Consider the following 12,540-nt stretch of genomic DNA (forward strand, 5'->3'; position numbering starts at 1 on the left):
GATTGATAAATGGAATAGTTTTACTGTGTTGAATGTTTGGTCTCCAAGTAAAGGTCAAACAAGGTCGACGTCCATTGGATTCTATAACACGTTACCCTGTAACATGATAAGCATGACACATGGTGCAAACTATTCCTTTTTGAAACCCTATTAACAACCAATAATTTGCTTAATTTTCTACTGAAATTGGAGCAACTTTAACTTTTGACCCCTGTACAAACTGAAATTGACCTTTTGTCACAATTTGTGTTGTTTTTACCCCGTAACTCCAGAACATTCAGTCACAGATAGTCCAAGCTATACCTTTTTGGAATCATTATGATCAGACAAATGATGTGGCATAGGTTTCAACATGATTGAAGCATTTTTACATTTTGACCTCTGATTTTTCCATTGACTCTTAGCTGGCTATAACTACCACCCTGGGATAGTTATCATATATTTTTGTGTAGGCCATGATACACTGAGGCTGGATTCAAAGTGTCGTTTCATCACCTTAAGTGCTACCGAAAACCTGTTTGTCCATGGACTAAACTGGAGGTGTTCCAGAACCACAACAGTCAGAATGTAGGAAAACAAATTTGAAATGGGGCTGAATGGAAAGTGCCATTTTATACTGGGGTACAGCAGCCCTTGAGCCCACACCAACAGAGCCACCCATAACAAGTTAGTAACTACGTACCACATTTGTAAAGGCTGTTAACTTTGGCAGTGTCGAGTTTCGTCAGTGCCTTCCTCTGGCCAATGTTGCCAGTCATGAATTTGGGTATGATGGTGGGCAGGCCGTTTCCTGAGAAAAAGTTTCTGCCAGAGCAGAGGAAGCACAATTTAAATGATAAACTGATAGAAAAATCCTTTAAAAAAAAATAATACACCCATATACATTTTGCAGACTTTACCTTCCATAGTGTAGGATGGAAGAAACGTCATACTCAAGGTTAAATGTTTGGCCATTTCGTATCTGGAAGTTTTCTTCCTTTCCTGCAACACATCTTCACTCAGGCCAAAGCATCAACTACACACAGTACACAGCCAAGCGCACAAATGTTACCTTTTAAGATGTTTTGTTGGAGAATTGTGATGTATTTGTCACGGTCCATTCTCGTGTGTTCGTGAAAGAAGCCGAGCGCGTGGAGAATCTCGTGGGCGATGTTGCCCGCGAGACATGAGGACGCAACGAATACAGGTTGCTCACCACCCATGAAGCCAACGTATGACGCACAACTGCAACATGACTTATTGTACACAGTGTTCAAGTTTTAACAAGCAGCACCTGCATGATTACATTAATGTCAGTTCAGATACCCTTTGCCACTCGTGAAGTACAGGTAGTCTGCCTCATCGTTACGAACGTGGAAGGTCACGCAGGTGTCCCCCGACACCATGGCCATCGCCCACAAGATGTCACCTGTACGACTCTCTGGAAAACATTGGAAAAAAAAAAACATTTTGAGAGCATCTGGATTCAGACAATGAGATTAATTTTAATACCACCACACTGCTGCTTACTTAAAGCAGGGCTGATCAAGTACGGTATGTTGACCGATGGCCACTTGCGTTCCACAGCATTGCGGTCAAACTAGTGGGGGGGGGACAAAAAAAAAAAAAAAAAAAAAAAAAAAACACGCACAAAACCGCAAACAGCATTTGTTCATCTTCAGCTATCAAACTCCAGGAATAGTCTGGTGGCTTAGCTGAAATCTAACGCAAATCCAGATAAAAGCATGAAATTTGGCATGAGGTTTGTTTGAGATGTACTAAATGAATTTAGAAGGGAAGCCATCCTGGAGCTCACCACTAATGAGCTACAGGGGCCAATAAAGAATTACACAGGGGTCAAAATTTTTAAAATGCTCCAATCATGTTGAAAACTACACATTATTTGTGTGATTCTAACAATTCCAGAAAGGTATAGTTTGGACTCTCTATGACTGAATGTCCTGGAGTTATGGGGTAAAAACAGCATAAATGGTGACAAAGGTCAGTTTCAATTTGTACAGGGGTCAAAAGTCAAAATTGCTCAAATTTTGGTAAAAAGTGATGCAAATTATTGGTTGAAATAAAAAGGATTAAAAAATGAAATAGTTTTGATTGTGTTGAATGTTTGGTCCCCAAAGTAAAGGAGAAATAAGTTTGACGTCTATTGGATTCTATGACATATGTTACCTTGTAACATAACTAAGCATGACAGATGGTGCAAATTATTCCTTTTTGAAATGCTATTAAATAATTTGCATAATTTTTTGCCAAAACTGGAGCAACTAAGTTTTGACCCCTGTACAAACTGAAACTGACCTTTGTCACCATTTTTGCTGTTTTTACCTCCAGAAGATTCAGTTATAGATAGTCCAAACTATACCTTTTTAGAATTGTCATGATCAGACAAATGATGTGGTATAGTTTTCAACATGATTGGAGCATTTTTACATTTTGACCCCTGTAGCTCAGAGGTCAGCTCCAGGATAGCTCCCCTTCTAAATTCATTTAGTACACCTCAGAGCCAAATTTTATGCTTTTATCACTTTTGGTTCCTAAGCCACCTGATTAGAAGGCTTTTCTGCTATTAATTTTCCCAGTACAGTATTCATTTGGGAATACACAAGTTACAGTACTGGTCCCCCTCAATTTTAAAGAAGGAATTTAAAATGTATTCAGAAATAAGTCCAAACAAACCACTTCTGCATCATATTTAATAAAATGCCCTCAGTTACTGATCAACAACACTTTCCAAAAGTGGTAAGACACAAAAATACACTGGGCAGTTATGTGCACAATGAATTTCAGGTAATTCTACAGTAACAGCAAGATCTGGCCATATTTTAGCTTACCATTCAAAAATGGCTCTGGTTGTAAATCTGTTACCATCAAATTGCCCTTTTCAAGAAGTCTCTCTTACAGCCATCCAACACAGCAGAGGATGGTTCCATGATCATTTAAGGCACTGAAAATGTCTGACTTCATTTACATCATTAAGAAATACAAACAGTATGGTAAATCTGTCTGGCATAGACAATTCTCAAAAGTGAGGGAAGCCACAAAATGCCAGTGACAACTTTGAAGCTGGTTAACTACAAAAAGAAAACTCAGCATCCATCATTTCTCCAGTCACATCTACAGGATCCTATACCACCTGTCACTGGCATCTTGTGGCTTCCCTCACTAGTAGCACGCAGTTTGATTGATTTAAGTTAAACATTCTGCAAGTTAGAAGTGTTCATGTAATCATTCCCTGACTTACTGAAAGAATAACTGATGAATTATTGTTAATGCATTAAAAAGGTGCCCAGAGGTTTTTATATTAAACAAGAGCAATCAGGACTCAAAAGCTGTGATTCACATCGTGACCCGGACTTTACCTGGATCCGGATTCAACAACTCAATGCAATAATTGCATACTGATCCAGAATGGACCGACTGATCAAGATGTTGCAATCTGATATTTAATTCACAAGCTGAAACAAAAGTGTCTTCCTGATCTTTGTTTTACATTGTGATGTATCAGGAAGTAATTTTGACGTAATCCTTAAAAGTCTACAAATTGAAATCCTGATCACCTCCAAAATTCAGTAGAGTCTTCAAACGCCTAATACCAAAGTGTGGTGAAAATTTGTAAAGTAGTTTGATGTCATCCTCAAAATCCGACAAAGTGAAGCGTACAAATTGAAATCCTGATCCAGAATCCAGATCCCCTCCAAAATTTAATGGAGTCTTCCATGGCCTAATATCTATCTGTGGTATACATTTTATCAAAATCCATGGAGTAGTTTTGACACAACCCTTCAAAGCCTACATAAACTGAAATCTTGATCCAGAACCCCTCCAAAATTTAATGGAGTCTTCCATGGCCTAATATCTATCTGTGGTATAAATTTGATCAAAATCCATGGAGTAGTTTTGACATAACTCTTCAAAGCCTACATAAAGTGAAATCTTGATCCAGAATCCAGATCCCCTCCAAAATCTAATGGAGTCTTCCATGGCCTAATATCTATCTGTGGTATAAATTTGATCAAAATCCATGGAGTAGTTTTGACACAACCCTTCAAAGCTTACATAAAGTGAAATCTTGATCCAGAATGCAGATCCCCTCCAAAAGTTAATGGAGTCTTCCATGGCCTAATATCTATCTGTGGTAGATAGATATTAGGCCAAATTCTCAAAAATTCTCAAATTTTTGAGAATTCTCAAGAATTTTTGAGAATTCTCTCAAAAATTCTTGAAAGGGTAGTTGTAAAACAGCTAACTGATCATCTGCAGAGGAATGGTCTATTTGAAGAGTTTCAGTCAGGTTTTAGAATTCATCATAGTACAGAAACAGCATTAGTGAAGGTTACAAATGATCTTCTTATGGCCTCGGACAGTGGACTCATCTCTGTGCTTGTTCTGTTAGACCTCAGTGCTGCTTTTGATACTGTTGACCATAAAATTTTATTACAGAGATTAGAGCATGCCATAGGTATTAAAGGCATTGCGCTGCGGTGGTTTGAATCATATTTGTCTAATAGATTACAATTTGTTCATGTAAATGGGGACTCTTCTTCACAGACTAAAGTTAATTATGGAGTTCCACAAGGTTCTGTGCTAGGAACAATTTTATTCACTTTATACATGCTTCCCTTAGGCAGTATTATTAGACGGTATTGCTTAAATTTTCATTGTTACGCAGATGATACCCAGCTTTATCTATCCATGAAGCCAGAGGACACACACCAATTAGTTAAACTGCAGGATTGTCTTACAGACATAAAGACATGGATGACCTCTAATTTCCTGCTTTTAAACTCAGATAAAACTGAAGTTATTGTACTTGGCCCCACAAATCTTAGAAACATGGTGTCTAACCAGATCCTTACTCTGGATGGCATTACCCTGACCTCTAGTAATACTGTGAGAAATCTTGGAGTCATTTTTGATCAGGATATATCATTCAAAGCGCATATTAAACAAATATGTAGGACTGCTTTTTTGCATTTACGCAATATCTCTAAAATCAGAAAGGTCTTGTCTCAGAGTGATGCTGAAAAACTAATTCATGCATTTATTTCCTCTAGGCTGGACTATTGTAATTCATTATTATCAGGTTGTCCTAAAAGTTCCCTAAAAAGCCTTCAGTTAATTCAAAATGCTGCAGCTAGAGTACTAGCGGGGACTAGAAGGAGAGAGCATATCTCACCCATATTGGCCTCTCTACATTGGCTTCCTGTTAATTCTAGAATAGAATTTAAAATTCTTCTTCTTACTTATAAGGTTTTGAATAATCAAGTCCCACCTTATCTTAGGTACCTCGTAGTACCATATCACCCCAATAGAGCGCTTCGCTCTCAGACTGCAGGCTTACTTGTAGTTCCTAGGGTTTGTAAGAGTAGAATGGGAGGCAGAGCCTTCAGCTTTCAGGCTCCTCTCCTGTGGAACCAGCTCCCAATTCAGATCAGGGAGACAGACACCCTCTCTACTTTTAAGATTAGGCTTAAAACTTTCCTTTTTGCTAAAGCTTATAGTTAGGGCTGGATCAGGTGACCCTGAACTATCCCTTAGTTTTGCTGCTATAGACGTAGACTACTGGGGGGTTCCCATGATGCACTGTTTCTTTCTCTTTTTGCTCTGTATGCACCACTCTGCATTTAATCATTAGTGATCGATCTCTGCTCCCCTCCACAGCATGTCTTTTTCCTGGTTCTCTCCCTCAGCCCCAACCAGTCCCAGCAGAAGACTGCCCCTCCCTGAGCCTGGTTCTGCTGGAGGTTTCTTCCTGTTAAAAGGGAGTTTTTCCTTCCCACTGTAGCCAAGTGCTTGCTCACAGGGGGTCGTTTTGACCGTTGGGGTTTTACATAATTATTGTATGGCCTTCCCTTACAATATAAGGCGCCTTGGGGCAACTGTTTGTTGTGATTTGGTGCTATATAAAAAAAAAAATTGATTGATTGATTGGTATAAATTTGATCAAACTCCATGGAGTAGTTTTGACATAACCCTTCAAAGCCTACATAAAGTGAAATCTTGATCCAGAATCCAGATCCCCTCCAAAATTTAGTAGAGTCTTCCATGGCCTAATATCTATCTGTGGTATAAATTTGATCAAACTCCATGGAGTAGTTTTGACATAACCGTTCAAAGCCTACATAAACTGAAATCTTGATCCAGAATGCAGATCCCCTCCAAAATTTAGTAGAGTCTTCCATGGCCTAATATCTATCTGTGGTATAACTTTGATCAAACTCCATGGAGTAGTTTTGACATAACCCTTCAAAGCCTACATAAACTGAAATCTTGATCCAGAATGCAGATCCCCTCCAAAATTTAATGGAGTCTTCCATGGCCTAATATCTATCTGTGGTATAAATTTGATCAAAATCCATGGAGTAGTTTTGACATAACCGTTCAAAGCCTACATAAACTGAAATCTTGATCCAGAATGCAGATCCCCTCCAAAATTTAGTAGAGTCTTCCATGGCCTAATATCTATCTGTGGTATAAATTTGATCAAACTCCATGGAGTAGTTTTGACATAACCCTTCAAAGCCTACATAAACTGAAATCTTGATCCAGAATGCAGATCCCCTCCAAAATTTAGTAGAGTCTTCCATGGCCTAATATCTATCTGTGGTATAAATTTGATCAAAATCCATGGAGTAGTTTTGACATAACCGTTCAAAGCCTACATAAACTGAAATCTTGATCCAGAATGCAGATCCCCTCCAAAATTTAATGGAGTCTTCCATGGCGCAAATTTCATCAGAGTCCGCACAGTAGTTTGACATAATCCAACGCCGATGATTTTAATATGTACTTGGCGGGTGTAATAAATATGAGCTATTAAAAAAAAAAAAAAAAAAAAAACAGCACACAACCTAAAAGTGGCTCCATTTGCATTTATTTCTGAACAGATAAACTGAAATTTGTACTTGAATTATAGCTGTTCCAATAACAGACTTGTCAACTAGGTTACGGAATTGTAGCTTGTTTTCTACAGATGAAGCAGGATTTGTTCCAGTACTTTTAATGCTTTTTTTTTTTTTTTTTTTTTAACAAAACACAGTGATTGTGTCACATGTGCACTCAACTGGTCCGTGACCTTTGTTCCCTCAGAAATATGGATTCCTAAAACTAAACATGCTGCAGGTATGATTCTGCTCCCCAGATATATATAAAACATTACAAAAATCATTTTTACTCACTGACAAAAGCATGTCTCCCTCCAAGAAGTCATCATTTTCAGACATCAGCTCTGTCAGTAACATGAAGAGACGTGAGAATATCACATAAAAAAAAAAAAAAAAAAAAAAAAAAATCAGTTTAAAAGAAAGCTGTAATCAACTTTAAAGTGCACTTTTAAAGTTCACCTCCTAAAGTCTCTGGGTTAGAATCGACATTAGTTCCAGTGGCGCTGGAGCCGTCGTGAGCCTCTGCAACGAGAGAGAAATTTATTTTAAAAACACTGCAGCTGGATAACAACCTGCTGATGTTTAACTGAAATAATAAGAAGTGGTACCGAGAGCAGCCTTTGGTAGAGGACTTGTCATGACTGTAAGACACAAAGGATTTTAAATAAAACTCAAACTGCTTTAATTCCCATTAATTAAATCTAGAAAAGACGTGTTCTTACCATGTTTGGGAAAATTAACAAAAAGAAGCGAGAGAAGCAGCAGAGAAGACATGGTGACGCTCTGCACACAAACTGACACTAACTGCAGAACCGCAGCTTCATTAGTCTCATTAAGTCAGATCACCTGCTGCCTGCTTCTGTCAGCTGCACTTTAACACAGAACAGTATCTAGAGCGGTAGAGTGAGCGGACACAGACAAACACACACCCAGGAGAGAGGTTTGGCTTATTTCTCCATCACGCCTTTATGACATCACAAGGTGAAGATGTTACAGAAAGAGACAAAGTGTTTTTTTTTTTTGCAATGTTAAATAAATTAAAGCACAAGACAAACACTTATGACTACATTCTCAATCACCACTAAACTGTAATTAACTGCACATCCAAAGATTGTCTTCACACAAAATTTAGTTGAAGTCTGTTTACTACTTTTTTGAATTTTTTTTAATTAGTTACAACTTTTTACAAAGATGAAAATAAAATGAATATACGTACTATCAATAATCAATGTGAGACACAAAATAAAATCATTTAATTTAAAATTTTAATTTAATTACTTTGAATTAAACAGCATGAACTCTGTAAAAATATATAATAAATCAGTGTGCTTTTCAAATCATTCAAATTAAAACTTCTTTGAATAGATTTGTATCCTTTGAAAGGTCAAAATCCTGTTTGTGACCTTGTACAAAACACATTCATTTTGACATAAATCCAATTTCTGATTTAACAGGTTTATAAAATTACATACTGCAGTATTTCATTACCTATTAGTGCCTACATTTATAGTATTATGCAGATGTTTGAGGGATAATTAAAGGTGTGTTTTGTGTTTGCGTGTGTTTTTGTTGTTGTTGTTGTTGTTTTTTACCTTTGCCTGTCCCTGGATATTGAATAAAGAACTTTGTAATCACCATCAAGTGTTGTTCTCTGCTAAGGGGTCCAAAAACAGTGAAAGAAAAGTTTTGCACAATTAGTTAGTCAAGGTTGGTGAAATAAAGTGAGCTAATGCCAATTTTTTTTGATAGGGAAAAAAATCGACATAAAAAGGTCAAAAGCCCACACTCAGAAAAGAAGAAAAGAAAATTATTACTCCTCCTCGCATTTCTGTATTATAACTGAACATCCAAATTTCCATCCATTTGTAGTTATAAACAAACTAAAACTTACTGTGATGCTGATAATATGTCAGTTAGGTATAAAGGAAACCACAAAGAATGAGATTCATATAACAGTACAAATAAAGACATAATGTTCATAATAACTTCATTTATGTATTAATCATACAGAAATCCCATTTGTTTAAAATTCATGCAAACCTGTGAACTGACAAATATACCTCACATTATGTTTATTAATTTATGTTAAAATGGCAACTCAATAGGAAGGAAATATGCAATATGTGATTAAAATGCATAAATATCGGAAATAGGCCTAAATAGTTTGAGTGCACAATGCAAAGCAATATGACATCATTAAGGGGAGCTGATGTCACAAAGTGTCCCGTTTGTATTTATACTTATCAGGCTTGTCTGACAAAGCAGGCTGGACACAATTGCAGGACATAAACACACAGCTCTGCAGGCTTAAATCAGTTACTGGGGTCGTTTGCTGGAGTCGGTACACGGTAAGGCAGTTAAGAATGAGCAATAGTACAAAAAACATCAGGCTGAAGGTGTGGTGGAAGAAAACAAGCAGGTGACCGAAAAACACAATGAGGCTATCAAGGCAAGGCAAAAAATACAAACAGAGCTAGAAGGAAGGCACAAGGCACATTGATCTGGCAAGGGACTAGAGCACACTGTGACCCTTAAATACACCCAGGAGATGAGCTGCAAATTAGGAACATGTGTGAGTAGAAACGTCCAAAACCAGGGTGTGGCTAGACAGAAGGAAACGCCCACCACCAAGCACCAAGAGAAAGACAAGAGAAATAGAGACAGAGAAAACCCAAGCAGAAAGAGACAGTAAGAGAACAAACAAATGACCAAAGCAAACAATGAAAATAAAACAGAACAAATGCTAAGCAAAATCCTAAATCCTGACAAATACTATTTCGAACCTGTGCCTTTTGCACACAATCACTTTCCAGGTGATGCCATTTACATCTGTGAGGGGTCAGAGGTTAAGCATGATAGGTGGTCTCCTAGGGCGTCAAACGGCAGGGGGGTGCCAATGACATTTTTATTTATTTATTTTGTAAATAGCCTTTATAACAACAGACATACAGCCTCTTGTGGTGACAGATAGCATCATTTCTTTTCCTTTCACAAACATTGTTAATGATGGTTATGTCTCAACATTATTAACCCAATCAGCCTTGTAATTACAGCAATAAACACATGATACACCCTAATGGTCAGTTACAAGTTGAAAACATGGTGACGTGCTTACTTAAAAAAAATTACAAACTTGATAAAGGACACACATGGGTTCAGAATGTCTGTGGTATAGTGAATGGTTGAGTACTTGCCTGTATATCTCAAAAAATGGGGTCGAAGTAAAACCTCACCAGGGGCACCATCATTTCTGGGGCTGGCCCTGGTCAGAGATAGGGTTTACGGGGGAATCATACAGAAAAACAGACACTGGGATTGGGCCAGTGTGTGAGGGGACATCTGGTCGCCAGGTGCCCCCTCAGCTGTAGGGTTATTTCTTTATTTATTTCTCCCCTCCCCCAGTTTTGTTTGTTGTTGTCATGTTGTGTGTGTACATCCCTGTGCAATTGGTGGCGGTAATGCACCATCAGCTTGACAACCTAAGAAGAAGAAGAAAAAGAAAAAGAAGGAGGAGGGGGAGAAGAAGAAGATAATGACGACAATGATGATGATGATCTTGTCAGGAAAGCTCAAAGACACTGCAGTTGCAGTCTTTTTTTACATTTATTGAGAAAGCCTATGATGTGATGTGGACAGATGGTATTTCAATCAAACTAAATCGGATGGGAATTAAGGGGTGGATGTTTAGGTGCATCAAAGAGTTTTAATCTGAGAGAACTTTAAGAGTGAGAATAAATGAGGAAATAAGTGATAGTTATGTAGCAGAAAATGGCACCCCTCAAGACAGTGTCATTAGTCCTCTTCTATTTGTCATTAATATTGATGATGTATTTAAGAATGTGCAGGACCTAGCTGGAGTAGCTTTGTTTGCAGATGATGGAACAATGTGGAAGAAGGGAAGGAGCATTAATTTTATAGTGAATAGGATGCAGAGGGCAGTAAATGAAGTCTAACAATGGGCCCTGCAGTGGGGATCGCTACAATAATAATAAAAAAACAGATCATGTTCTTCTTGAAGAAAAACATACAAGTCGGGATTTAAGATAAATTTATCTGGCAATAAATAGGACAGGTTGGATGTTTATAAATATTTGGAGATTTGGTTTGATAAAAGGTTGACCTGGGCATACACATTCAAAAAATAATTAAGAAATGTAAAAAGATTCTTAATGTCATGAGATATTTTTATGGCATCAGGTAACAAAAAGTGATAAATATGGGGGTGTGTATGCTAAAAATTAGTGCCACTGTGGTATATCCAGTTGTGTCACCTTGGTTACTTGGTGAAATAAATATAGCTCTTGGGTTACTTGAGGAAAAGAAAGAGAGTGCAGTAGATAAATTCAGGGTTAACAATTGCGTAGCCGACAATCAGCCCGTCTACGAATTGGGCCAGATACTGGCCTCCATTTTGGAGTGAGATTTCCCACTCCTAAATGACCAATAGGAGCGCAGTGCCTGCGCCACATCAACATGAGGCTGACGCATGGGCTGACATCAGCGTCTCGGCCACCAACCAGTCACAGGCTAGTAGAGAGAGGCCTGTATCTGGCCCAATTCAGGGCCGGTTGTCAGGCTAATAATTGTGCAGCTCAGTTTCGTTTGAGGGCGGGCGCAAAACAGGTAAAATATGACACATATGACATAATTTCTCTACTTCCGGGGACAGAAAAGCTGCATTTTCTCTGAGATTTTAGGCAAATTGCATGCAAACAAAGTGAAAATGCAAAGAAAAAGTGGCGATGTGGTGGACATGTTCATGACCCAGAGCTCAAACGTGTGTTGTGCATGCGAGAGAACACAGCTACTCTAGTTAGCTGTGTGGGCTAACACTTACCGACACAACCTCTCCCATGTGCCTTGTCTTCCCTTCTCCACTAGGAACCGAAAAAACCCTGCACTTTTCATGACTTCTTCTGTGATTGCAGCCGAAAACAGCATAGTACACCATTTTCCCGTTAGAACTGACGCTGTTTGTGGGGAGAGACTAATCCCCGGGTGGAGTGTGGGAGTGTCAGCACAAACCATTCATCAGATGGGGATTTCAGTGCAAACCATTTTAAACCGGCACGTCTTAAACCGGTAGGTCCACTAGGTGAGAGTGAGTATGCTTTTAATTTAACAGAGCAGAGGATGAGTGGTTTGTGCTGAAATTCCCACACTCCGCCAGGGGGTTCTCACACCGGCTTTCCCCAGATGTGGTCAAATCCTGCGATATCACGTAGGGGTTCAAAGGAAACTGCGCTGCCCTATTATATAGCAGAAAATATAAACAGGATGTGATAATGTTTACAGATGCTTCAAAAAGGACAGATAAGAGGGTGGGACTGGCACATGTTATCCTTGACATAGGCCTAGCAGTAGCTAAAAGGATAATTGATGAGTTGACTATGTACACCGCTGAGCTTGTAGCCGAATGGTTGGCATTGATATGGATACAGGTTAAAAGATATATACAATGACTGCAGGTAAGACAGGCAGACATTTGTTCAGTATCCAGCACTCAGTTAGGGTGGAAGGTTTTAAAGCTAAGTGAAGGAGAGAAAAAGTATACTAACTTTTCTCTTCTTTCAAGGCTTAGATTAGGGCATACTTGTTTGAAGGCAACATTATATTTGACAGGTAAGGCAGAAATGGATAAATGTGAGGTTTGTAGAGT

General features: G+C 38.5%; 1 protein-coding gene across 1 annotated transcript; it reads right to left on the reverse strand.

Annotated features, from left to right (window-relative positions):
• Window positions 1-674: 674 nt before the first annotated feature.
• On the reverse strand, window positions 675-7,520 carry LOC117529118 (zinc metalloproteinase nas-4). The gene is made up of 8 exons (XM_034191818.1): window positions 7,490-7,520; window positions 7,341-7,403; window positions 7,176-7,225; window positions 1,510-1,579; window positions 1,306-1,420; window positions 1,052-1,224; window positions 900-981; window positions 675-804 (listed from the first exon to the last, which is right to left on the reverse strand). The coding sequence occupies exons 1-8, from the start codon at window positions 7,518-7,520 to the stop codon at window positions 675-677; spliced, it is 714 nt and encodes a 237-aa protein (XP_034047709.1).
• Between the last annotated feature and the right edge of the window lie 5,020 nt (window positions 7,521-12,540).

Source organism: Thalassophryne amazonica, chromosome 17 (genome assembly GCF_902500255.1).
Source record: "Thalassophryne amazonica chromosome 17, fThaAma1.1, whole genome shotgun sequence".
Lineage (NCBI taxonomy): Eukaryota > Metazoa > Chordata > Actinopteri > Batrachoidiformes > Batrachoididae > Thalassophryne > Thalassophryne amazonica.